Source organism: Mesocricetus auratus, unplaced genomic scaffold (genome assembly GCF_017639785.1).
Source record: "Mesocricetus auratus isolate SY011 unplaced genomic scaffold, BCM_Maur_2.0 Super-Scaffold_100007, whole genome shotgun sequence".
NCBI classification, from domain to species: domain Eukaryota; kingdom Metazoa; phylum Chordata; class Mammalia; order Rodentia; family Cricetidae; genus Mesocricetus; species Mesocricetus auratus.
The window spans coordinates 79,080,417-79,107,935 of record NW_024429191.1 but is presented as its reverse complement, the minus strand read 5'-3'; the positions used below and the strand labels follow the sequence as shown (position 1 = coordinate 79,107,935).

Below are 27,519 nucleotides of genomic sequence, written 5' to 3'. Positions count from 1 at the left end.
GATGAATGAACTGCCATACCTACAGAGTCAAATTATCTTAATTACTGTAGCTTTGTAGTGAGCCACAGAGATTTTGTTCACTTAGTTCCAGGGAGCACACCTGGACTTGTATGTATTGAGTAAGTGCTTCTTTACAGAGGAATATATATCCCAGGCCATAGATGGTGAGCTTTTAAATGTATACAACCATTTTATATTAACTGCTTAAGCATTTATATCTGATTATACAACATGAAATAATTATGACTATATCATTAAATATGCTGCATTAATTTTTTGATTTTTTTATTTAAATTAGAAACAAGCTTGCTTCACATGTCAATCCCAGCTCCTCTCGCTCCCCTCCTCCCCAGCCCTCCAGCAGTACCCCCAATCCCCACTCCACTCTCCAGGGAGGGAGGGTGAGGCCCTTCGTGGGGGATCTCCAAAGTCTGTCATATCATCTGGGGCAGGACCTAGGCCCTCCCCCCATGTGTCCAGGCTGAGAGAGCATCCCTCCATGTGGAATGGGCTCCCAAAGTCCATTTAGATGCCAGAGATAAATACTGATCTAGTACCCAGGGCCCCAAAGATTGCCGAGACCTCCTCACTGACACCCATTTTCAGGGGGTCTGGATCAGTCCCATGCTGGCCTCTTAGCCATCAGTCTGGGGTCCATGAGCTACATTAACTTTTTTTTTTTTTTTTTTTTTGGTTTTTCGAGACAGGGTTTCTCTGTGGCTTTGGAGGTTGTCCTGGAACTCGCTCTGTAGACCAGGCTGGCCTCGAACTCACAGAGATCCGCCTGCCTCTGCCTCCCGAGTGCTGGGATTAAAGGCGTGCGCCACCAACGCCCGGCTTACATTAACTTTTTAATGTTTAATTTAATCATCACAGTAAGTCATATGCAGGTAAGTTTAGTTTTCATGGGTCATTTCTTATGTGGTTTGATTTTCTGCCTATGCAGCATCTAAAAATAATTACTGAGAAATTATTGTAACCTGTCATTGCCTTTTTTTTTTGTTTTTTGTTTTTTGTTTTTTGTTTTTTTCGAGACAGGGTTTCTCTGTGGCTTTGGAGGCTGTCCTGGAACTCGCTTGGTAGTCCAGGCTGGTCTCGAACTTACAGAGATCCGCCTGCCTCTGCCTCCCGAGTGCTGGGATTGTCATTGCCTTTTAAATGACTTTCTTTCTTTTTTTTTAAATGACTATGGGCATTTAGAAATTATCTTCTTATGTGTTCTTTCTACAAAAGAAAATAGCATTGTTTTGGGTTTTTTTTTCTTCTTTCTAATTTATAGATTTTGTATGATGAAACTTCTTAACCAGAAGAAAGGGCCTTCACAATGTCCTTTGTGTAAGAATGAGATAACCAAAAGGTATGTAATTTGTGTACTCATAGGAGGTTGGAAGCAACAATGGCATGGAAAAAAGTAGAAATTCATATGTAGGTAATGTTTCTGTAAAACCATTTATCGATAGAAAAACAGACAGAAATGGGTTTGGAGGCTAGAGGTGTAGCTCAGTTGATAGAGTGCTTGCCTAATAGGCACAAGGCCTCTGAGTACATATGACAGTACCACATAAACCAGACATCTTGCAGGTAAAGGCGCTCTTAAGCCTGATCACCTGATTTTGGATCCCAAGACCCATATGATGGAAGGTGAGAACTGACTCATTGTAACTTGTCCTCTGGCCTCCAAGCATGAGCTGTGACACACACAAACACACACTTTCTCTAAATAATCAGTTAGCTAGCAAATTAATTAGTTTTTTGTTTTTTAATTTAAGAATAAGAGCTGGAAAGTTGCCTCAGGGGTTAAGAGTATTTGTAGCTTACAGCTGTCTGTAACTCAGGTCCCAGGGGAATCTTCTGACCTGTGGGTACCAATCATGCACATGCTGCGCACATATGTGGGCCCGCAAGACAGTCTTACACATAAAATAGTAAAATAAAACAGGTGTGGTTTCACGTACCTATGACAGCAGCCCTCAGGAGGTAGAGGTTAGAGGATCAGCTTGTAAAGGTTATCCTTGACAACAGTGTGTGGGAGGCAGCCTGGACTGTATGAGATCCTGTCAAAAAAAGGTGTTTAGCAGACAGATTATTTGTTTGGATGTTTTATGGGACATATGCAACAAGTATTAGCAACTTAGTGCCTTGTTTTCCCACCCATGTGCTAACTAGCCTTCATCCTGCTTAACTTCCAACTCCAAATGAGATCAGGAGCACTTGGCTGGTATGACCATAGATAATGTCTTTTCCTACTGTTCTTTAAAAAAAAAGAGAGAGAAAAACTCAACAGTCTATATCATACGTCTCTCCTACCACAGTTAGTTCTGTTAGAGCAATGTCTTTATCTCTTTCATTAATATTGGTGTTTCTCCAGTGTTTAATACGTTTTGTTTTTGTGAGACAGGGTTTCTCTGGTTTTGGAGCCTGTCTTGGAACTCAATTTGTAGACTGGGCTGGCCTTAAACTCACAGAGATCCACCTGCCTCTCCCTCATGAGTTCTGGGATTAAAGGCGTGCATTACTACCACTCAGTGATTATAAAATGATGTAATTTGAGAAAAGTAGCCCTTGAAAGAAAGACGCCATGTGGCAGGGTTCAAGCAGAGGGGTTTTTTTATTAGGGAAAGGAATCATGAAAGGGGGAACGGGGAGACCAACCTCTGGGGATAGGAGCAGCAGGAGAGAGGGATGCAGAGAGAGAGAGAGAAGGATGGGAGATGGGCAGGACCCTTTTAAAAGGGAGCATAGTGAATGTGCACAATGGCTGCAGCTGAGGGCGTGTCCTGTCAGAACCCCAAGGACAGGCCAGTGCAGATGCCTGAATAGATCTGTGTTTGATTTTACTGTGCTGGGGATCAAATTACTAGTTCTTTGAGTTTGTGCTTTCTACTGTGTTTATAGTAGGAAAGTTATAATCTATGCATTTACATGTTTTTATTTTAGTGTACTTAAAATTAATAATCACTTATGTGCATCTCAAAAACAATTAATTTCAGGAGCCTTCAAGGAAGCACAAGGTTTAGTCAGCTTGTTGAAGAGCTGTTGAAAATCACTGATGCTTTTGAACTTGACACAGGAATGCAGTGTAAGTGTTACACGACCCGGAGGCAGTGCTCGAGGGGCTGAGTAACTTTATGTGAATAGGTGATAAGACTTTATTTAGTCTGGTTAAAAGTTAAATCAGTGCTTGGAATTATTTATTTTGGGGAGCATGAATTGGGGCAGATGAGCCTGTGTAGAACCCAGAGGTCATCTTCAAGAATTGTTCCTCAGGAGCCATGCACATGGTTTTTGTTTGGTTTGGTTTGGTTTTTACCTCATTTATATTTTATGTATATGAATGCTCTGCATTTATACCTGCATGCCAGAAGGGGGCATCAGATCCTACTATACATGGTTCTAAGCCACCATGTAGTTGAACTCAGGACTTCTGGAAGCAGTCAGTACTGTTAACCTCTGAGCCATCTCTCTAGCCCTGCACATTGTTTTTTGAGACAAAGTTTCTCACTGGTACCTGGGGCTTGCCAATTAGGGTGGACTGACTGGCCCAAATCCCTTGTGTCTGTCTTCCCTGTGCCAGCCTTTTTTTTTTTTTTTTTTTTTTCTTTTTGGTTTTTTTGAGACAGGGTTTCTCTGAATCGTTTTGGAGCCTGCCCTGGAACTCACTCTGTATTCCAGGCTGGCCTCAAACTCACAAAGATCCGCCTGCCTCTGCCTCCCGAGTGCTAGGAATCAAGCAAATGCTACTGAGCTTTCTCTCTCAAGCCTCTCTAACTTCTCTTTATATATTTAAAATTTTCATGTATATGGGAGTATTGCCTGCATGTATGTACTGGCTTTTTTTTTTTTTTTTGCTAGCTAGTTTTTTTATGTCATCTTCACAACAAGCTAGAGTCACCCAAGGTGGGAACCTCAATAGAGAAAATGCCTCTGCAAGACTGGGCTGTAGGTAAACCTGTAGGGCATTTTCTTGATTAGTGACTGATGTAGGAGGGCCCAGCCTCCTACATGTAGTGGGTTATCCCTGGACTGGTGCTCCTGGGTTCTATAAGAGAGCAGACTGAGCTAGCCATGATAAGCAAGCCAGTAAGCAGCATCCTCTATGGCCTCTGAATTAGTGCTTACCTCTAGATTCCTGCCCTGATTGAGTTCCTGTCCTTACTACTTTTGATGATGACCTATCATATGGATGTGTAAGCCAAATAAACCATTTCCTACCCAAGTTGCTTTAGTCGTGGTGTTTTAGCAAAACATTAGAAACCCTAACTAAGACAATGTATGTCAGTGTACCATGTATGTGCTTGCTGCCTGCAAACTCCAGAAGGAGTTGGATTCCCTGGAATTAGTTATGGTGGTTTTGAGCCCCATGATGTGGGTGCTGGGGATCAAATCTGGGTCCTCTGGAAGAGCAGCTAGTGCTCATATAATTACTGAGCCATCTCTCCAGTCCTAAATTTTTTGTTACATTTGTTTGTGTTATGGAGGGGTGTGGCTCAGGTATGCCACAGCATATATGTGCAAATCAAGACAGCTTTTGGGAGTTGCTTCTTTCATTCCACTATGTGGTTCTTAGGGATTCAGCTGTGATCTTAAGGGTTGGTGCTAACTGCTTTACTCACTGGCCCTAGTTTAAATTTTTTTATTACTTGTAGTATGTTTGAGTGCAGAAATGCAATCACTAGAGCACACATTTAGAGGTCAGAGGACAACTTTAGGGTTGATTTTTTTTTTTCCTCCTACCTTTGTGTGGTGTTAAACCTGAAAATTGGGCTGGAGAAATGGTGTAGCGGTTAAGAACCCTGGCTGCTCTTACAGAGTTCAATTCCCAGCAACCACATGGGGCCTCACAACCATGTATAATGAGATCTGGTGCCTTCTTCTAGCAGACATACAGGCAGAACACTGTATGCATAATAACTAAAATCCACAATTGTCTAATTAAAGCAAGCTTTCTTTAGTAACTGGTAGGGATATGGACACTGGCCTGATCAGGTCTATACCCAAGATTCCCAGAGAATGGTGCTGAATTAGTTTAGTTGGGTGCTTATACAGGTAGAACCCACAAGGCTACCCTGCATTCATCCAATGGGGGTCAAGCATGCAGCCTGACATACTTCCTGCTTACTGTCCTCCCACCTATATGTGATCAAACACATCCTGTGCAGATGGGGCAACCAAGCTTGTTTACAGAAGTGAAACCACATGGCTTGTTATCTCATATGAGCAGCATCTCCCAGCATTCCAGGAAGTTATCATTGGGCAAGTGGGGCTTACAGGTGAACTAGTCCTGGCACATGGATTGGGGTCAAACTCAGGTCATCATAAGGCTTCACAGTAAGCATTTAAATGACTCCTATCAGTCCCACATTTTATTCTTCATTTCAGAAATTTATCTTAATGTCTCTGAAATTGGAGCATTTTATCAATTGTATGTGATTGATTAGCATTTCCTTTCTTAGTGGTATAAACAATAGTGGTACATATTACATTTGTTACTCCTTCAATTCAAAGAAACAAGGTGAATTTGTTAATGGGCAAATGTGTTAGTTTTTAGATGTGTGGAGGAAATAACTTGCATAGTCTCTGAATTTCCAAACTGGACTTTAACATTTTTTTAGGTAATCAGAGCAGGAGAGATGGCCCAACAATTAAGAATGCTTTACTGCTTTTACAGAGGACCAAGGTTCAGAGTGCATCAGTGACAGCAGGTTGCTTACAACTCCAGGGGATCCAATACCTTCTGGCACCTACACTCACATGCTACACATGAACTCATGCATGCATACACATAAATTAAAGGTAGATAGTCATGGTAGCATACACCTTAAATCTTAGTACTCAGGAGACAGAGACAGGTGGATCTCTGAGTCAAAGCTATGAAATTTCAGACTAATGAAGACTACACAGAGTTATTTCAAGACAGGGTTTCTCTATGTAACCTTGGCTGTCCTGAAAATCAGAAACCCTCCAGCTTCTGCCTCTGAGTGTTGGAACCAAAGGTGTGAACTACCACCATTACCACCACCAGGCTTGTTTTGTTGTTTGCATTATCCGTATACAGCAGGGAGCAACCACAGTATTCTTTTTGGGTATTTAATGAAGACTAATGTTTTCTTCTACCTAAAACATGTTCCTTTATGTTTTAAAGTTGCAAACGGTTACAGTGTTTCAAAAGTGAAAAATTCTTCTGAACCTTTGAATGAGGAAGCTTCCATCATTCAGAGTGTAGGCTACCGAAACCGCGGCAAAAGACTTCAGCAGATTGAATCTGGAAATGCCACCTTGGTAAAGCTGTTTTCAGTTTTTTTCCTGGCATCTATTTTTTAAGTGTTAGCATTATGAGTTAGCAAATGAGTGGATTTGTATGACAACCTAGTAAAGACAGGATGAAAGTAAATTAAGTAGCTGGACAAGTGTTCTAATAAGAACTATAAACTTATAAGTTCAGGGTACCTGTTGTGATCAAAAGACACCTTATAGGTCCTTCCCCTGTTTTATAACTTCATCAGCTCTGATGCTTGTCTGAAATAGACACAATAGCACTGATCTTTTGTAAGCATTTGAAAATTACTTCAATTTAACCACTGTAATTATCAAAGAAAATGTAATGACTTACTGTCTTTGTATAGAGCTAGATAACAGATCACAAATTACACCTTACTAAGTGTTGTTAGGAATGCTGGGATTTTATGGTTGTCGTTAACCCTTTTTTTATATTTTTATTTAAATGTTTAGATTTATTTATTTGTTGGTTGGTTGGTCTTTTTGAGACAGGGTTTCTCTGTGTAGCCCTGGGTGTCCTGGAGCTCAGAGATCTGTCTGCCTCTGCCTCCTGAGGGCTGAAATTAAAGGCTAGTGCCACCACTGCTGGGCTATATTTATTTTTAATCTTTAATTCATGTGTGTGGGGGGAGGTTGTTCTTATGAATGCAGGTACTTTGGGTCCTCTGCAAGAGCACCTGTGTTCTTAACCTTTGAGCCACCTCTATAGTGCCTATTTTATTTTTTAAATCAGTATATAATGTGTTAAAGAATACTATGCCATTTTTAAAGTGTGTTTTCATGGTTCTTTCCCTAGCCTCTCCCTCAGACTCTGCCTTTTATCTAAAATTTAAGTTTTTGATATACATTTTATGTTGCCAGTCTTATCAGATGTGATTGGAAATACAGACTATCAGCTTCAAATTTTTCTACATTAATACTTAGTAAATACTCATGATCATAATTAGTTTTGTAAAAGTAAAGAAAAATGTCAAAACATAAAACTTAGGCATTCTTTACTGTTTAACAGAAGGACAATCTCAGTGTCCAGCTGTCTAACCTTGGAATTGTGAGAAGGAAAAGTCGTCAGGCACAGCCTCGAAATAAATCTGTGTACATTGAATTAGGTAAGGGTCTATTTATTAAGTATGAAATAATAATTCCTAGATTGTTTGGCTTAAAGTTTTATCAAAAATCTTGGTTATGATTTGTATGTGTTACACTGAGTTTTGGTAAATGAAAGCAAAATAATTTTATGGGCTCTATCATGAATTATAAATTATGTAAAAGTTACACTTCATGCCTTGAAGAATCTCTTACTTTATAGAAAGGGAACAAAAAGAGAGGTGTCTGGTTATGAATGTAAGTGAATTTTGGAAAAATATAGTCACAATAAAAAAGAACATGATTAGTTGCCATAGCATTTAGAGAGATCCAAAATAATTTGTACAGGCCCTACACTTAATTCCCAGCTGGCCAAAAGGAAAAAAAGAAAAAAATGAGCCCAAAGCTCAAGCGGGTCTCTTTAACTATATTTCCTTAGAATTTGTGAGGGTGGGACAAGTTTGTCATCCCAGCAGTTGAGAAACTGAACCAGGAGGGTCAAGAGTTTGAAGTCAACCTGGGATACACAGAAAACCTATCTCAAAAATAAATAAGTAATTAAATTGGGAACAATTATTCTATTTTGATTTCCCTGCACCACCATGGATCTCTGTTACATTTATTGAATTTCTTTGAAATTAACTTGTATGTGTGTTGGTCATAATGAATCCACCAACAATAATGGTGTTTTGTAAAAATAGTCCAGGGGTGGTTAGATGGCTCAATTGGTAAAGTCACTTGCCACCAAGCTTGATATCTTAAATCAATCCCTCGGCTCTACATAGTAGGAGAGAACCAACTCTGATAAGTTGTCCTCTGACGTCTACACACACACACACACACCCTACATGTTAATTAAAGTAGTGCAAATCTTGTCAGTTACTAAATAGGAGCACTTAACTGTATTATAAGTGCTGTTGTACTTTTTGTGAACCTCATCTAAGGTCCTGAGGTGGTAACTAACTTTGTGGATGAGAAAATTAAGTCACAGCGAGGTTATGAATTTGGAAGTAGGGGCGGGCAGTGGTGGTACACACTCTCAATCCCAGTACTCAAGAGGCAGAGAAGAAGGTGGATCTCTCTGAGTTCTAGGCCAACCTGGTCTGGAGAGTGAGTTCCAGGACAGTCAGGGCTACCAAGAGAAAACCTGTCTCAAAAAACCAATTCCCCCACCAAAAAAAAAAAAAGGACTTGGACACAGAAAGTTGACTCTGAAGCCCAAGCCTTCTGCCACTTTTCTGTATTGCCGCATATGTTGGTACCTGTCACACAAAGGTTATTATTTATACAATGTAACATGATTATTTATATAAAGTTCACATTATCAGTATTTCTGGGTAAACCACTGTGTTTTGCAAGAAGTGTTTTTGTTTGTTTGTTTGTTTTTTGACCATTTTAATTAAAAACCTTGAATGATTTTGGGGTTTTGTTTTTGTTCTTTAAAGAGTCTGATTCTTCTGAAGAGACAGTTAGTAAACCAGATGACTGCAGGTGAGTCACAAGGAGCCTTTATCTATGAAGGTGGTGTTTTCATATCTAGTTAATATTAAGGATCATAGATTTAGGTCATGGTACTAGAAGAAACTTCAAGGATCATTAGTTTCATCAGTTTATTTCCTGGGAAACATTTTTTTTGTGTGTTGTACATTTTTTTTCATTCCAAAGGAGTTTTAGATAACAGTGTAAGTCAGCACACACTTGTTTCCACCCAATGGTTATTCTGAGTTTTTCATATATGGTACTAATTATGGCTGAGAAAAATACTAGAGGACTGATTGATTGATTTTGGGGCAGTCTCTGTAGCCTTGGCTGTCCTAGAACTCACAGAGATCCATCTTCTGCCTCCTGAGTGATTAACGGCATATGCCACCACACCTGGCCCAAAGTATCATTTTTATAACCATCTAGTTTGCTCTTTTAAGATCTGTGATAACTGATCATTATCAGTAAATTTTTGTTTACAGATTACTTTTACTTAACCTTAAAATGGGAGGAGGTATGGTTCAGTGGTAAAGATTAAAGAGGTTTTTTTGTTTTGTTTTGTTTTTGCTTTTTTTGTTTTTTTTTTTTAACTTTTATGCAGAGCTGGGTTTGGTGGCATATGCCTTTAATCACAGAACTCTTTTTTTGTGGGGTAGGGGCAGGTGGATTTCTTTAACTTCAGGGCCATCCTGGCCTACAGAGAGACCCTGTCTCAAAAAAAAATTTACGTGTGTGGGTACATTCCCTGAACGTAAATTTGTGAACCACATTTGTGCCTCATGCCTGAAGAGGCCAGAAGACTGCATCTAGTTCCCTGGAACTGGAGTTACAGATGTCTATGAGCTATCCTGTGGGTGTTGGGGATCGAACCCGAGTACTCTGGAAGATCAATCAGTGCTCTTAACACTGAACCATTTCTCAGCCCTATGTGGTAGCACACGCCTTTAGTTCCAGCATTCAAGAGGCAGAGACTATTGGATATCTGAGTTCCAGGACAGCCAAGGCTACAAAGAGTAACCCTGTCTTGAAAAACAAAACAAGCTGGGCGGTTGTGGCGCACACCTTTAATCCCAGCACTAGGGAAGCAGAGGCAGGGGATCTCTTGGAGTTCGAGACCAAGCCTGGTCTACTGAGCAAGTTCTAGGACAAGCTCCAAACAATACAGAGAAACCCTGTCTTGAAAAAAAAAACCAAAAAAAGAATAACAAAATAAAAAGATATTAGACCATTTTTCCATTACTCCAGGGTGTTAGAACATCCACTGGAGAGTGTGCTCAATCTCAACCTACAGAGAACCCCACACCCCTAAAGGAGAACAACTTTCTCTCCCTCAGAATCTCTGGACTGTCCATAGCTCCATATAGGATGTGGGCTCATGAATCCCTCCTCTTTCTATGCTAGAATGCTGACTGGATTGATATTGTACAGATGTGCAGACAACCATGGCTGCTGTGAGTTCGTGAGCACAGTGGTCCTGTCATATCCAGGATACCCTGTTTTGCTCTGGTCTTTCCAACCTCTTTTTAGCCCTTCTTCCCCAGGGGTCCCTGAGCATGCAATTGTGTTCTTATTTACATATCCAGAAAGCAGTGTTCTACACTATTCTTTGTGACTGTTCTCAGTCTTCCGCCATTCCATTTTTACTGGAAGGCAAGTACTTAGAGGAGAGCAGATTTCAAAAGGTGAGTCCATCTGTTCAGCTGTTATGGCCCCATTTAGAGGAACTAAAATATTTGATCTACCATTTGACGGTTTGTGAGCATACAACTAGAATTTCTCATTAGGGGTTCTGTGTTTTCCCCTTTAGTGTGAGAGACCAGGAATTGTTACATGCTACCCCTCGGAGAGCTGGAGCTGGAGCCAGTTTGGATCCTGCAAACAGGGGTAATGTCAAGCCTTCCCACCTTAATGACACTAATGAGAGTAGGTAGATGCAGTTCTGTAATTAAACTAATTTGAAGACCAGACTCCAAATTTGTTTATAATTCACAATTATAAACTTTTTTGGTGGGGGGGGGGAGACATGATTTCTCTGTGGCTTTGGAGGCTGTCCTAGAACTAGCTCTTGTAGACCAGGCTGGTCTAGAACTCGCAGAGATCCACCTGCCTCTGCTGCCTCCTGAGTGCTGGGATTAAAGGCATGCGCCACCACCATGTCTTTTTAAAGAATTAAAACATCCTTTTTTTTTTTTTTTTTTTTTTTTTTTTTTGGAGCTTCCATTGTTTGGTAGTGTGTTGTACTAGACTCACATGATTGTAGCTACATGCTGCCATTTAATTTTTTTTTAGTAACAACAGTTCTGCTATATATTCCAGAGTAGTCTAACCATCCTTTTTTTTTTTTAAGCAACTGAAGTGCTGGGATTATAGTCACATACCACTAGCCCTTGCTGTCCTTTCCTCTTAGTTTATATATTCCATTTTTGCCACTGGGTTTTGTTTCTTTTTGTTTTGACTGCTATAGAAACAAGCATACCACAGCTCACGCTGGCCTTGAACTATCAGCATTTTTCTTGCCTTAACCTTCTCAGTGATGGAATACCACACCCAGCTGTCAACAGTTTTTAAATGTACAGCACATGAGTCTGATGAGTCTGCAAACAGAAAACTTGAGTTCTGTTGATCAAAAAATCTTCCCCTCCCCCCCCCAATCATAAGAGACTAGTGGAATGGGAGATGTGATCTAATTATCATGTTTGAGAAAACATCAGACTCTACATAATGGGGTTACATAAAAGAGTCTGAGCTAGAGCTTCAGTATACTTGTGGTTTATGATGTTAGTTTCTCTAAAGCCAATGGAAGTTGGGTAGTGGTGGTGCACACCTTTAATCCCAGCACTTGGGAGGCAGAGGCAGGTGGATCTCTGTGAGTTCTAGGTCAGCCTGGTCTACAGAGCGAGTTCCAGGACAGACCCTGTCTCAAAAAAAACAACAATGTAATAATGACAGATTTTTAAAAAAGCCAATGGACTGGGGCTGGAGAGATGGCTCAGCAGGTAGGAGAATTTGTTGCTCTTGAAGAAGATCTAGGTTTGATTCCCATCACCCACATGATGGTTCACAACCATCCATAACTCCAGTTTCAGGGAATCTGAAATCCTCTTCTGTCTTCCGTGAGCACCAGGCACATCTATGGTGCATGTGCATGTATGCAAGCAAAACATTTATACATTCTAAAACTTTCAAAAGGTATGGTTAGTGGATTGATTTCTACTCCCAAGTTGTATTATGTATGTATTTTCTCATGATAATTCCATTTTTAAGTACCTTGTTATTTTGTATATTTCAGCTGCTTGTGAGTTTTCTGAGGATGTAACAAATATTGAACTGCACCAGTGCAGTAATAAAGATTTGAACCCCATTGAGAATCATGCAACTGGAAGGCATCCAGAAAAATGTCACGGTATTTCTGTTTCAAACTTACATGTGGAGCCATGTGGCACAGATATTCATGCCAGCTCATTACAGCATGAGAACAGCAGTTTATTGCTCACTGAAGACAGAATGAATGTAGAAAAGGCTGAATTCTATAATAAAAGCAAACAGTCTGGCTTAACCAGGAGCCAACAGAACAGATGGGCTGACAGTAAAGAAACATGTAATGATAGGCAGATTCCCAGCCCTGAGAAAAAGGTAGATCTGAATGCTGATTCCCTCTGTGGGAGAAAAAAATGGAATAATCAGAAAAGTCTGTGTCCTGAGAATTCTAGAGCTACCCAAGATGTTCCTTGGATGACACTGAACAGCAGCATTCAGAAAGTCAACGAGTGGTTTTCCAAAACAGGTGAAATGCTAACTTCTGATGGCACGTCTGACCGGAGGTGTGAGTCAAATGCTGAAGCAAATGTTGTGTTAGAAGTTTCAGATGAAGTAGATGGATGCTCCAGTTCTTCAAAGGAAATGGACTTAATGGCCAATAACCCTGATGATGCTTTAAAGGGTAAAAGTGAAAGAGACCTCTCCAAACCAGTAGAGAATAATATCCGAGATAAAATATTTGGGAAAACGTATCAGAGAAAGGGAAGCCTCCCTCACTTGAACCACATAACTGAAATTATAGGCACATTTACTCCAGAACCACAGATAACACAAGAACACCCCTTCACAAATAAATTAAAACGTAAAAGAAGAACTACATGCCTTCATCCTGAGGATTTTATCAAGAAAACAGATTTAACAATTACTCAAAAGACTCCTGAAAATATAAATCAGGGAACTGACCAAATGGAGCCAGATGACCAAGTGATGGTTATTACCAGTAATGATCAAGAGAATAAAATACAAGGTAATAATCTTCAGAAAGAGAAAAATGCTAATGCAATGAAGTCTTTGGAAAAAGAGTCTGTTCTTACAACTAAAGCCAAGCCTGTAAGCAACAGTATAAGCGATTTGGAGCTAGAATTAAATGTCCACAATTCAAATGCACCTAAGAAAAACGGGCTGAGGAGAAAGTCTTCAACCAGATGTGTTCTTGCACTGGAACCGGTCAGTAGGAATCCAAACCCACCTGCTTGTAATGAATTTCAAATTGATAGTTGTAGCAGCAGTGAAGAAACAAGGAAAAACAATTCCAACCAAACACCAGTCAAGAACATTAGAAAGCCTCAGCTCATGGAGGACACAGAACCTGCAGCAGATGCCAAGAAGAATAAGGAGCCAAATGAACAAATAAGGAAGAGGAGGGCCAGCGATGCTTTCCCAGAAGAGAAATTAGTAAACATACCTGGTTTATTAACTAACTGTCTAAGTTCTAGTAAACCTCAAGAATCTGCCAGTTCTAGCCCTCAGAAAAAAGAAGTAGAGAAACTTGAAACAAGCCAAATGTCTGACAGTACCAAAGACCTGAAGGATCTGTTGCTGGGTGGAGAACAGGGTTTGCCCACTGAGAGATCTGAAGAAAGTACCAGTGTTTCATTGGTGCCTGACACTGATTATGACACTCAGAACAGTGTGTCGTTACTGGACGCTAACACTGTCAGATATGCAAAAACAGGATCAAGTCAGTGTATGACTCAGTTTATAGCAAGTGATAACCCTAATGAACTGGTCCATGGTTCTAAAGATGCTGGAAGTAGCACAGAGTGCATCAAGCATCCATTGAGACACAAACTTAGCCACATTCAGGAGACCGTAGAAATGGAAGAGAGTGAACTTGATACTCAGTATTTACAGAATACATTTCAGGTTTCAAAGCGTCAGTCATTTACTTTATTTTCAAAACCAAGAGATCCCCAAAAGGAGTATGCAACAGCTTGTGCTTCCTCTGTGACCTTGAGGGATGTGAGTCCAAAAGTGATTTCTGAAGGTGAACAAGAAGAAAATCAGGGACACGAAGAGGCTGAAATCAGTGACATACAGGCAGGGCCTGTGGCAGTGGGCTTGCCCCTGCTTCATCAGGGAGGTGAGCCAGGCGCTGATACAATGCGTGCTGCAGTGTCCAGGCCTTGCCCATCATCTCAATACAGAAGCAATGAAAATGATCTCAGCACTGCATGTCACCCTGGAATTCCACAAAACTCACATCCTAAACAATCACTTTCTCCCATCATGTCTTCTATAAAAACTGGCCATGGGAAAACCCTGTCAGAGGAACAATTTGAGAAACATACATTGTCAAATGAAAAGGCAGTGGGAAATGAGACCTTTGTTCAAAGTACAATCCACACAATTAGCCAAAACCACATAAAAAATGCTTGTCAAGAAGCCAACTCAGGCAGTATTAATGACATGAGTTCCAATGGTGAAAACTTCCAAGGGCAACTAGGTCGAAACAGAGGGACTAAGTTAAACACTGTGCCTCCACTAGGTCTTATGCAACCTGGAGTCTGTAAGCAAAGTTTTCCTGTGAGTGATTATAAATATCTTGAAATAAAAAAGCAGGAAGGTGAAGCTGTTGGTTCAAACTTCTCTCCATGTCTGTTTTCAGATAAGCTCGAGCAACCTATGGGGAGTGGTAATGTTTTTCAGGTTTGTTCTGAGACACCCGATGACCTGTTGGATGATGTTGAAATACAGGAAAATACTAGCTTCGCCGAAGGTGACATAATGGAGAAGTCTGCTGTTTTTAACGGTAGTGTCCAGAGAAGAGAGTTCAGTAGGAGCCCTAGCCCTTTAACCCATACATCGCTGACTCGGAGTCTCCAGAGAAGGTCTAGGAAGTTAAAGTCCTCCGAAGAGAGCGGATCTTGTGAGGATGAAGACCTTCCCTGCTTCCAACACTTACTTGGCCAAGTAAGCAAAACACTTGAACCTACCAGACATAGTAGTGTGACACAGCGTCTGTCAGAGAAAGCAGAGGGGACTCGGGTGCCATGGAAGAGTAGCATTGGTGACTGTGACAACGAGGTAATCTTGGTAGAGGCGTCTCAGGAGCATCGCCCTAGTGAGGATGCAGAATACTCTGGCAGCATGTTCTCTTCTCAGCACAGTGCTGTACAGGATTCAACTGCAAACGCAGCCTCCCGGGACCTCTTGTTTAATCCTCCTTCCAGACAAAAGAGTCCTCAGTCTGAGGATGAGGAAGACTTTCTGAGTGACAAGGAATTGATTTCAGATGATGAGGAAATGGGAACTTGCCTAGAAGAAGATAATGATCAAGAAGAGGATATTATAATCCCAGATTCAGGTAGTTTTGTTTGTTTGCACCAGTCTACAGAAGTGAGCTGAATGTTTGTCTTTTTGGGATACACGAGTTTCTTAGTGCAGTTAACGTTAATTGCTGCTTAAACTTGAAAGATGTTCTTCCTGCAGTTCTTTTCCTTAAAAGTCGAAAGTCCTTCCTGGGCTGTGGGGGGGGGGCTAGGGGGGAGATGGCTCAGCTATTAAGAGTGCTGGCTGCTCTTTCCAGAGGACCCAAGTCCAATTCCCAGCCCCCATATGGCAACTCACAATTTTCTGTCACTTCCACTCCAGGAGGTCTGACAGCCTCATGTAGACATACATGCAGGTACAACACCAGTGCACATAACATAAAAATAAATAAAAGGGAAAAAAAGAGTAGGTACTCTCTTGCAGTAAACCTAAGTTTGGTTCCCAGCATCCATGTCAGGTGACTCGTAACTACCTGTAACTCCAGCTTCAGAAGGATCTAATGCCTCTGACTTCCATAGGTACCTGCTGTGTTCACATAAGTAATCCACACAGACGCACAAGATACACATAATTCAAAATCATAAAAAGAAAATCTTTTTTTTCCCCAATGCCTTCATGTACCCAGAATGTCTGATAGGATGAACTTGAGTGACCCAATTGTCAGTAGACTTGCTGAATGTGTTTGATTTGTTTGTTTTTTAAGACATGGTCTCTGTGTAGCCCCGGATGGCCTGGAACAGAGATTTGCCTGCCTTTGCCTCCCAAAATCTGGGATTAAATGCATTCACCACCTCAGCCAGCCTGTTGAAGGCGTTCTGAAAGGAAGTCCAGTGTCCCGAACTTCCTCATTTATAGACATTAAGGAAACAAGTGCTGCGAAAGGGAAGGGGCGGAGAGTGCCGTTTGTGAGTTCATGATCTGCTTTTACATCTGCATCTGATTTTATTGTCATTTAAGCTGAAGCGGCATCTGGATACGAGAGCGAAACAAACCTTTCTGAAGATTGCTCACAGAGTGATATTTTGAGCACTCAGGTAAAAAAGCATTCGAAAGTTTGTGATGTCCTTTGTATGTGGTACTATGAACCCTATATTCTTATACCTGCTAATTTTATTGGCCTAAAAGCTAGTTGTACATGATGCTTCGAATCCTCAAGTGAGATTTTTTTTTTTATTACAGTGCCCTGGTGAAACTCAATACCTTTTATAGCTTCAATACCGTCTAGCTCACTGTAGAACTCTGAATACTAACTTTAAGATTCTCCCTCACCCCCAGAGACAGGGTTTTTCTGTTAGCCCTTACTGTTCTAGCTCACTCTGTAGATCAAGCTGGCCTTAAACTCACAAAGATCCATCTACCTCTGCCTCCCGAGTGTTGTCATTAAAGGCATTTGCCGCTGCCACCACACAACTCAATAAGCCAAATTATTAAAATTTAATAATTATTAAAATTTAAAATTGTACTTATCACATAGCAAAATTATATGAAAACACTATTGTACCAAAAGGGATATATTTAGCCGGGCATTGGTGGCTCTCGCCTTTAATCCCAGCACTCGGGAAGCAGAGGTAGGCGGATCTCTGTGAGTTCGAGGCCAGCCTGGTCTATAGAGCGAGTGCCAGGACAGCCTCCAAAATAATACAGAGAAACCCTATCTCGAAAAAAACCAAAAAAAAGGGGGGGGTATATTTATTCTCAGAACCAAATGGAAGCCTACAGGACTGTCTTTCTACGAGAGACCATCACTGTGTTGTAGGTATTTCTTTTTATTTTAGTCATCTCTTCCTCATTAGAGAAGCGCATACATGATATTCATTTCTGCACCTGGTAAGGGACTGGTGACTGGTGATGTTTGCATAGGATAAGCAGTTTTATTAATCTATAGTATTCGGTTGTGTGATGAATGCTACTGTTCCTGAGGCAGGACAGTCTCAGGAACAGCCTTATCTGGCTCTGTCACCTAGTTTTCATTTTGTAAAAGTGATACCAAAATTTCCCAAGCTCATATCCCAATCTTAGGTTCATCAGGTCTTTTTTTCCTGTGCTTATTGCTCACTATCTGGGCAACTTCTTAGGGCTCCCTCTGTATTCCTGCACGGGGCCCTGTGTAGAGTACACAGCAGTTCTGACATGAACACTGGTCAGAGTTCTCTGTACCTGACTGGGATGGTCTTAGCTGACCATTTATCTTCCTTAAATTGTAGTAGGTACATTCTCCTTTTCTTTTTACTAGCATTTGTGTGTACGTAAGTGTGTCTGCCACCAGGGTTGGTTCTGGGGATCAAATCAGGCCCTCACATGTGGTGGCAAGTGCTTTTTTCTCTGAGCCAACTCCCTGGTCCAGTAGGTACATTGTTAAAGTGGAGTTATTTGGAACCTTTTTAATCACCCTTTTTAGCTTTTGTTTCTCTCATAAAGTGTAAATGTGCTTTTAGCTGCCAGCATGTGAGTAATTTTTCTTGTCTTCCTAAAAAGCACTAAATTAAACGATACTGGGTATTCATAGTACTCCTAAGGTCATTTTGTTGTCATCAAAAACTCAGAAAAGGAGCCAGGCATGGAATACACCCCGTTAGTCCCAGCACTCCAGAGGCAGAGGCAGGTGAACCTCTTATGAGTTCCAGGCCAGTCTGGTTTTTGTTGTGAGTACCAGGCTAGCCAGGGATGCAAATTGAGACCCTGTCTCAAAATAAAATAAAAATAAATCAGGAAATCATTCAGTAATTCTATATACTATATTCTGATTTACCTTTTTTGTGTCATTAAATATGTCAGTGACTTTTTAATCTTATTTTATTAATTGTGCTGGGAATTGTGTATACTAGGCTAGCATTATACTGGGTAGGGTCGGGGTGGTTTTGTTTGTTAAGACAGTAACTAACTACTTTGTTAAATCTAAGACTGACTTTGAACTTGAGAGCCTCCTGCCTCTGCATCTTGAATGCTGGAGTTACAGGAGTTCATGTGTAACATCTGTATAGCTTTCTGTTGTTTGAGTGTATAATGATTTATTTGTTCCTTTGCTGCCTGATAAGGGTTCTGAACTAAGAGGCGCCATTGCTATTAGGCACAGCTCTCTAGTAGACATCCTGTTTGTTAGATACCTAAAACATCTCTGATGATTTTTGGTGTATGAAACATAGTGCTATGCTGTTCTTTAGAAGGATTAAGCCAGCCTGGGCTTCTAGCTTCTGTGGTGTTTGGAGTTTCCATTTTTCTGTACCTTTGCCAACACTAGGTGGTGTCCAGTTTTTTAAGTAGTTTAACTCTTGGCATTGCTGCGAGGATGACAAATAGAGAGGACTTGGCTCCTACAGACCATTCTCTGTTCAGAGTAAATCCTAGGCCTGAAGACGGTAGGAGTTGGGAGGAAACCGTTGAGACAACTGTCCATTCTGTGCCTTATTTATTACCCAAATTCTCAACTTTTGCGACATTGCCATAGTGATCAGAATGATTAAAAGACTTAGGAGGTCTTCTCTCTATGTTCAATTTCTCTGATCCTTTCTGGATTTAGATCTGGGGCTCTGTCAATATGTCTGTCACCTAATTCTGTCCCTTGGCTGGTTTGTTTTTTAGGTTCCAGCTTTTTATCCCATCTGTCTTAGCCATACTGTATTATATTTGACATTCATTGAACTACTTTGTTGTTTCTTGTATCTCTGATCTTATTCCCAGAAATATGTTTATTATTTATTTGTTCAGGATTCATTTTTAAAGTGTTTTTTATCAAGTGTTTATCCAAAGGAGGTAGCTTTAATATGGACTAGCAGAGACGAGCAAAAGGATTAAAATGGGATCTTTACCCACCCTCTGTTTATATAGAACTGAGGAGTAATAGATGGTAGATAATGCCTAATGTGATATCATTAATATACCTTTTTTGATGCTTATTGTGTGCGTGTGTATGCATATTTCACAGCAGGCAGGCGAAGATGCAAGATTGTCTCCTCCTACCATATAGGCCCCCTTTACCCATTGAACCATCTTGCTAGCCTCCCCCACCCCACCATTACCCCAAGACTAATTCATCCATTCATTGATTTCTGCATTAAATGTTTGCTGAGAACTTACACCTTGTTGCACACCTTGTATACCCATAAAATTAGCATTCCCAGCCTGAGGAAAGCTTTGGCAGGAGAATCTCAAGTTTGAAGCTAGCCTGCGACACATAGGTCTGTCTTACAACTAAATAAACAAGGGAAGATTCCTCCCATCAAGGAGGTTGTATGTTCCCCTGAGTATACTGATGCACTGGCATCCTGAGCCAAGTCATAAGGCCGTTTACCTGCTGGACAATTGGTGAGGATATCCAAAGAAGACTTGTAAGCTGGGTGAGAAGAGTTTACCAAATGGGAAAAGAGGGGAGACAGTAACTGAGGCAAAGATACAGAAGCACTGAATGTCTGGGGATCACTGCCTGACTAGTCCTGTGTCTCTAGAAGATGGGCTTCTGGGAAATGCTGGGGATAGATAACAGATAAGATCAAGGTATGGACAGACTTTTGAATGATGTGTTTAGGAATTTGGACTTTGTCCTAAGGGCAGTAAAGGCTAACAGTTCTTTTTTTTTTTTTTTTTTTTTTTAAGGCTAACAGTTCTTTAATGTACAAAAATGCGTACCTGAGCCGTATTATGCCACTTAAGGCCCTTTTGGGGAAAGGAGGCTTGATAAATGTGGCATTTAGGAAATTTTGGCAGTATCCAGCGACATTAAAGTGTAAGAGTAGCACTGTGGGACTAGAACTGAAGGAGAGAGCTCATTAGAAATATTGCAGAATTTAAGCTAAGCAGACTTGGTAACCTGTCTGGCTTTGGCCTCCCTCGTGCAGTTGAACAATTATCTATAGTGGAATTTGTCTAAGTTATGCACTTCTTTCCATGGGAAAAGCCAAAAGAAAGTTACTGCACCAGTGCTCTGACTGCTTTTCCTCCTGATTTCTGGTGTGCTTAATGGCCACTTGGGGTAATCGTGGTTGCTGACTAATCCAGCTTTTAAAGCATTGGTCTGATGTCTGTGTAGGGTCCTTGGCTAGGGTTTGATCAGTGATGTCATTGCTCACCAGTACCACGTGGTGCCATTGGCCTCACTGCAGATGTTGGCAGCAACACAGTCTCAGAGTAGCAATGGGAACCTTTGTAAAAATACATTTTTTTTGGTCATAGAATCCTCCTGAGAACTATGAATTTAGTGTGGCTGTTGGGAAAAAAATGACTTGTTTCTAATGAAGAGCAAAGTCATTTCAAGGGTCAGAAGAAATGAACAGAAGGTGAAACAGTCTGTGCTCCTCCAGAAGCTGAAAAACAGCATCCACATTCCTTCTAAAAGTGGTGAAGAAACGTACTTAGAAAATTACTTACATGCCTGCATTCTTTGCTTGTCAGACACCTTGCTAAATTATTAGTGACAGGGTCTCACTGTGTAGCCCTAGCTAACCTGAAACTCCCTATGTAGAACCAGGCTGTTGGGAGGGGCAGGGAACAGTGGCCACACCGGACAAGAAAAAAAATAGTAACTGTTACAAGCTTTCTAGAATGTCATAGAAAATTATTCAACACTTCATTTGTTTAAAAACTAAATATAATTTGAGGCCAGCCTAGTCTACAAAGCGTGTTCCAGGACAGTCAGGACGGTTACACAGAGAAACCCTGTCTTTAAAAAAATAAAACAAAAACAAAATATACTTCAAGCTGAGAACAGCATCATGCAATTCTACTCTCAACTATAAGTCTTTTAAAAATAAAATAATAGTAATAAATCAGGGGCTGGAAAGATGACTCAGCAGTTAAGAGCACTAGCTGCTCGTGCAGAAAACCTGAATTCGGCTCCCAGCACCTATTATGATAGCTCCCAATTGATTCTTGTAGATACAATGCCTTCTAGTGACTTCAGAGAGCTTCAGGCACACATGTCCAGACAAAGCATCTGTATACAGAATTTGGGGGGGTTCTTTGTTTTGTTTTTTAGACAACGTTTCTATGTAGCCCTGGCTATCCTAGAACTCTCTTTGTAGACCAGGCTGGCCTCGAACTCACAGGGATCTGCCTGCCTCTGCCTCCCAAGTGCTGAGATTAAAGGCCAGTAAAATTTCATTTTGAAAAATAATCACACAGTTTTTTTTGTGGATTAATCTCACAGTATCAAATCTTTCAAGCATAGCTTATGGAAAATGTTAACATATTCTTGCATACTTTAAGCCTAAAGTACTGTTACTGTTCTTTCATCTCTAAAAGAAAATATTGAGCTACAATGAAGCAAGTCTCTTTGGGAGAGCTGGAGGATGTGCCCTCCTCCAACATGATTTTGAAATAATTTCAAGGTCATTAACTGCATGAGTATGGTTGGATTAAAAAGTATTCAGCCAGAACCCTGAATTCCATACTAGGTGATTTCAGTTCTCATGCCAAAATTAATTGGTGTGGCATATTTTTATTTCATGGCACATCTTTCAAAGTGTGTGACTGTTGGTTTTCTTTGGTTTTACAGCAGAGGGCTACCATGAAGGATAACCTGATAAAGCTCCAGCAGGAAATGGCCCACTTGGAAGCTGTGCTAGAACAGCAAGGGGACCAGCCTTCTGGCCACTCCCCATCTCTCATAGCTGACCCTTGTGCCACCGAAGACCCGCCAAACCCAGAACAAAACATATCAGGAACAGGTTTGTAATACCAACAAATGTCAGTATCATGAGCAAAATGTTTCCCTTCCTTAGCCTTCTGTTTCCCTCAAGAGAGAGAGGACTGAGCAAAATGTTTCCCTTCCTTAGCCTTCTGTTTCCCTCAAGAGAGAGAGGACTGAGTTCCAACATTGAGTGATCTTTGCCCAGCATACATTTACTGAGTTGTTCCATGAGTAATTTGGGAGCCTTATTTCTAGGCCCTGTTCACAGGTGAGGTTCTATTCAGAGGGACCCAAGATAGTCATTCATTCATGTCATTCTCTGGGTGCTTACAAGGAGATACTATGGAGACCCCAAAGGAAATAGAAATAGTTATTATTCTTAATTGTTGGGGCAATTGGTAATAGGTAACCCCATAATTTCAGAAAGTCATCAGAAAATAAGGACCATTGGGATGTACTCCTTACAGTGTTAGATCACAAAGCAAAGGCCTATTTTATGTGTTTTCTTCTCATTTGTAGGAAGAGAATTATTTCAGGAGCTGCACCTTGAGTGTTTAGTTGGAGAGCAGGCTTTGCTGGAACTTGTTTATCACCCTAGCACTTGAGGTGGAGAGGCAGAGGGGTCAGGAGTTAAGGAAGTTTTCATTTAGAGAAGCGTGTATCTGGTAGGAGGAATTGGTGCTTAGGAACAGACCAAAGTGGTGAACCCCCGAGTTTCTTCACTGTGGTCTTAGCCTCCACAAGACTTGATGCTCAAGTTCCTCCTCCAGCACTTCCTCCACAGTCCTCCAGGGGCCCTCGGGGGCTTCCTTTGGCTCTTTCTAAGGACTCAAGTCTGTTCATTATTCAGTATTGTGACCTTGGTCTCCACTTGTGCCTTGTAATGTTTTTATGTTCAGAAAGAAACAGTAGCTCATGCAAGGGAAGCTGGGAACTCTGTTGCTATGGCACTGCTTCAGAAATGTACTTCCTTAAATACTTTCTTTGTAACTGCATTTTCATTTAGTTCATCAACAGATAATGAAGCCCAGAGTCCCATCCCCAGTACAGTTATCTTTGGGGTACTGTCACTGTTTTATTGTGAAAACAGACAAGACTTTCAGTTCTGATGCACAAGATAAGAATTGTTACTCTCTAGCTTTCAATATCTGTCTAAACCTACTACCTCATATTTGGCGTACATGGTAGTTTTGTCGTCGTCCCCCGCTGAATATCTGTAGATAAAATGTTTCTTTGTAAAAAGAAGAAAAATTTCTTTGTGGCCCCTCTCTAAACTCCTTTTCTGTCAATACCATCCCCAGTTTTGAGTCTTTCTCTCCATAGGCTGATAATTTAAGAAATTAAATTTATTTTAATATTTATTATTTAGATATTTATTCAGGGCCTGGTAGTACACATCTTTAATCACAGCACTCAGAGAGGCAGATGCTGGAGGATCTCTGTGAGTTCAAGGCCAGTCTGGTATTTGTATCGAGCTTTAGGACCTGGGGCAGAACTACATAGAGAGATCCTGTCTCAGAAAACAAACAAGAAGTTACATTTAATATACACTTAAGCACTTGGGGGAAGAAGGCTTACTGAAAAGGTGCCGTGATAGTGTGGGGGATTTCCTATACCGGTTCGGTTTGTTCCTGATGTTACCTTAGCATTATCATGACCATTTGTGTGATGAATGTGCTATATGTATGCATGTATATGTGCAGGTGTGCACATATGGGTGTCCTCTTACTTTGAGGTAGTTAGTGCCTTCCCCTAAATCTGTAGTTTGCATTCTTTTTTGCTAGACTGGCAGCCAGCAAACCCCAGCAATCCTTATATCTTTGTACCCCCTAACCCTTAGCCCCAACACTGGGATTACAGGTACGCATGGAACCACAGTGAGCATATAACACAGGTCTATTTAGTATTCCTTTTTCATTTCATTGTATGTATGCATGTTTGCATGTATATGAGCACACATATAGATTGATATGTGGAGGCCAGATGTTGGTGTCAAAAAGTCACTCTCCATGACTCTTGCACTTCACTGACTGAGGCAGGGTCTTTCAGTTGACCCCAGAATTTGCTGTTATGGCAAGTCTCCCTAGACTGCTTGTTTTGAGGAATCCTTTGTCTCTGCCTTCCTAGACAGGAATTGCAGGTGACTGTCAGGCATTTATATTAATTTTGGGGACCCAAACTCTGGTTCTCAAACGTGCATAGTAAGTACCTTAATAACAGAGCCATCTCCCCAGCCTGTGATCTAGTATTATTAAAGATGATAAAAAACCCCTTCTGTGGGGTCTTCAAAATCAATGTCCTGCTCTTCTGCATAGGTCTTCCTATTTGTCTCAGGTTTATTCCACATCCTGCATAATATTTGTGAACAGATTCATACATTCTCATTATAGATTATCTTTCTCTCTGTAGATTTGGTTCTTTTATATCAGGCATACACACACACACACACACTATTCTCTGTCATTTAGAAAGCAAACAGCATTTGCAAGATCATGGCCCATTGGGGTAGAAGTGATTTTCAGATACATCCAAGCTTTTCTAGCTGGCAGTATGTTTATTCCTAGAAACACTTGTTTAATTTTTCTAGGATCCTTCCCTGTGAATTCAGAAAGAGTTGGGATTAGCTGAGATAAATGGCGTATGTTCCCTGTTTGTGTGTTGGGGAGAATTGGGTGTTTTGTTTCCCTTAGCTGAATTTTACCATGTAACCCTGACTGACCTGGAACTTACTCTGAATCTTTCTGCCTCTGACACCAGCCCTGATCACTAGTCAGTGTTTTTAATGGATAGAAGATACTTTAAATGTATGTATGTATGTATTTTTTAAAGTATTTATGTTGTATGACTGTTTTGTCTACGCGCACGCGTGTGTGTGTATGTAATAAGTGTGTGCCTGGTGTCCACAGAGGTCACAAGAGGGCATTTGATCCCATGGAACTAAAGTTACAAATGACTGTGGGACTCCACATGAGTATCTTGTAGGTGCTGAGAACCAAATCCCAGTCCTCTGCAAGAGTAACAGATACTCTTAACCACTAAGTCTTTTACTCTGTGTGCTGGCTCCTACTTTTAATTCCAATGCCTTTTTGGGGAGATGGGGAGTATCCTTTTTGGACAGGGTCTCTCTAGGCTGTCCTAGGACTCCCTATGTAAACTAGGCTAGCCTCGAACTCACAAAAACATCCCTGCTTTCCTGTGTTAAACACTGTCCCTGGACTTTGTTTGATTGATTGTTTGTTTTGAGATAAGGTCTCACTATGTAGCCTTGTCTGGCCTAGAACTCAGAGATTCCCTGCCTCTTCCTACCAAGTGCTAGAATAAGAGGTGTGCACTATCATATCTAGATTCCAGTGGCTTTTTAATGGGATAGAAGATACTTAATTTTCAATTAATTGTTTTTGATATTTAAGTTTTAATATTCTGCTGTGCATAGTAGCACATGCTTTTAATTGCCTGCCCTTGGGGGTGCAGAGGCAAGCAGATCTCTCTAAGTTTATTACCAGCCTGATTTCCAGAATGAGTTCATTTTTTCCTTTAAGCCGTTTCTCAAAGCGAATAGCATATGCCAGGGCCTTGCCTTGCGTCTGTTACAATTTTCCTATTCCTGTGCCTTTCATTATTAGTTCCTTATATTACTCAAGATTGCTTATCAACCAGTACCTTGAGGATGCGTGTGCCTGTATGCATGGGTTTGTATGCTTTTGTTTGTGGGCTTAGTTTTTGTTGTGTTTGTTTCCCAAGAATTGAAAATGTGAGTCAAATGTCATCTCATCTGACTTTCCAGCTACACACACACACACACACACACACACACACACACACACACACACGTTAAAGTTTCAGCCTGAATCCTGTGCAGTCGTTGGAAGACAGAGCAAGAGATATCGCCTTGGGCTTTCCAGTACTTTTGCTTTCCTGTTAACAGAGATTTGGGCATAATTCAGTTTACTTCCAAGATAAGAATACATTATATATTCTTGCTTTCTTATCATCTAGGGCCAAAAAAGAAAGAAGCACGTTTTGTTTGTTTTCAGCCTATGGTGACTGAGTAACTGCAGTCCTTCCCTTATTCTTACTATTTGTGATTATTTCATCCTACCTAGTGCTAGCATTTGTCTGTTCAGTAAAATATTATCTAATGCTTTTGTTTAAATACCAGTTTGAGGGCTTAGAGTATAGTTCAGTTGGTAGAGCATCTGACAGACATGTGTGAAGCATTTGGTACATTCTGGTACATAAAGTCAGGTGTGCTGACACACAGCTGGGACCGTGCCCGTGAGCTGTACAGGCATGAAGCTGAGAGGTTCAGGGTTGTCCTTGGCTGTGCACTTCTGTCACTGCTGTTTGTGCTGGCACATGCTAGTAAAATACACTGCAAAGATGGAGGCAGGAGGATCATGAGAGTCCTGTCACATACACAAAAAAGAGCCAGTTTGATTGTCGTAGATTGCTGCTTTTAAAACAAAATCAATATCCTTACCTAAATTAAGACCATCAAGACAAATAAGTAAAATAGATTTTTCTCATTCCATTTAAAGCAAGTTTAACTTCAAAGAGCATTAATGAAAATCCTGTAAGCCGGAATCTAACATGCATTTCTGCTGACAAGTTCCAGCCACAACCTCCAGACAGTTCCAGGAGTGAAAATAAAGAGTCAAGAGGAGGAAGGTAAGAAATGTCAGTCTGTGGCATCTACGTGACGTCTTTGCTTACACTGGACTCCTTTTGTTAACTTTCCTTCTATTTCTGAGGCTGAGGAGTTAATAATGTTAATAATGTGTTTTCCATGCAACCATAAGGACTTGAGTTCAGATCCCTAGAACCCACCTAAAAGTTACTTGTGCTGCACACATACTTAGATTCAGTGAAGATGGATAGACAGCCATAGAGGTAGACTCCTGACAGGTAGACATTCTCCGGCCTCCACACTCACCCAGCCAGGCAAGCATACCCACACACATGCATGCACAGCCACATGTATGCCTACACCCATACAAAATTGCCAGGAGCACTAACACAAACCTGTAATCACAGTTCTGGGGACACAACAGCACTAAAGACAGGCCAATCCGTGTATCTAAATTGGTTAGCTCCTAAGAGACCGTGTCTCAGAGGTATGGAAGAATCAAGTTGGATACTCAGTGTCAATTTCTACCTTCTACCTATACCCTTATGCATACAATGTTTATTCCATCCTTCCTGGGGTTGTGCTTTGTTTGTTTTTGGAGACAGGATCATCTTTGCTGGTCTGGAACTCCCTTTGTTGACCAGGCTGGCTTCAACCCTGCAGTGATTCTCCTTCAGCCTTCGAAGCATTGTGTGTACACAATTACAAACACTAAATAACCCTGGGTCACCTTGCTTTGTTTATTTGGATATAGGCTTTTGGGTATGTACAAGGCTTAAGCTACATCCTGAGAAATAAGCACTTGGATCTTTTTGTCTTTTAAAGGTCAGATTATAAT

General features: G+C 40.9%; 1 protein-coding gene across 9 annotated transcripts in view; it reads left to right on the top strand.

Moving 5' to 3' along the window:
• Brca1 (BRCA1 DNA repair associated) overlaps positions 1–27,519 on the top strand; it is a 61,048-nt gene that overhangs the window by 14,296 nt on the left and 19,233 nt on the right. For 3 of the 9 annotated variants that reach the window (XM_040749759.1, XM_040749757.1, XM_040749756.1), the window contains 10 exons: positions 1,280–1,357; positions 2,991–3,079; positions 6,143–6,279; positions 7,286–7,382; positions 8,805–8,850; positions 10,649–10,725; positions 12,131–15,466; positions 16,390–16,466; positions 21,920–22,091; positions 26,593–26,722. In XM_040749759.1, the coding sequence (XP_040605693.1) occupies positions 1,280–1,357; positions 2,991–3,079; positions 6,143–6,279; positions 7,286–7,382; positions 8,805–8,850; positions 10,649–10,725; positions 12,131–15,466; positions 16,390–16,466; positions 21,920–22,091; positions 26,593–26,722 (4,239 nt within the window). The remainder of the gene's footprint in view (positions 1–1,279; positions 1,358–2,990; positions 3,080–6,142; positions 6,280–7,285; positions 7,383–8,804; positions 8,851–10,648; positions 10,726–12,130; positions 15,467–16,389; positions 16,467–21,919; positions 22,092–26,592; positions 26,723–27,519) is intronic. The other 6 variants (XM_040749761.1, XM_040749762.1, XM_040749763.1 and 3 more) reach the window with 6 other exon arrangements.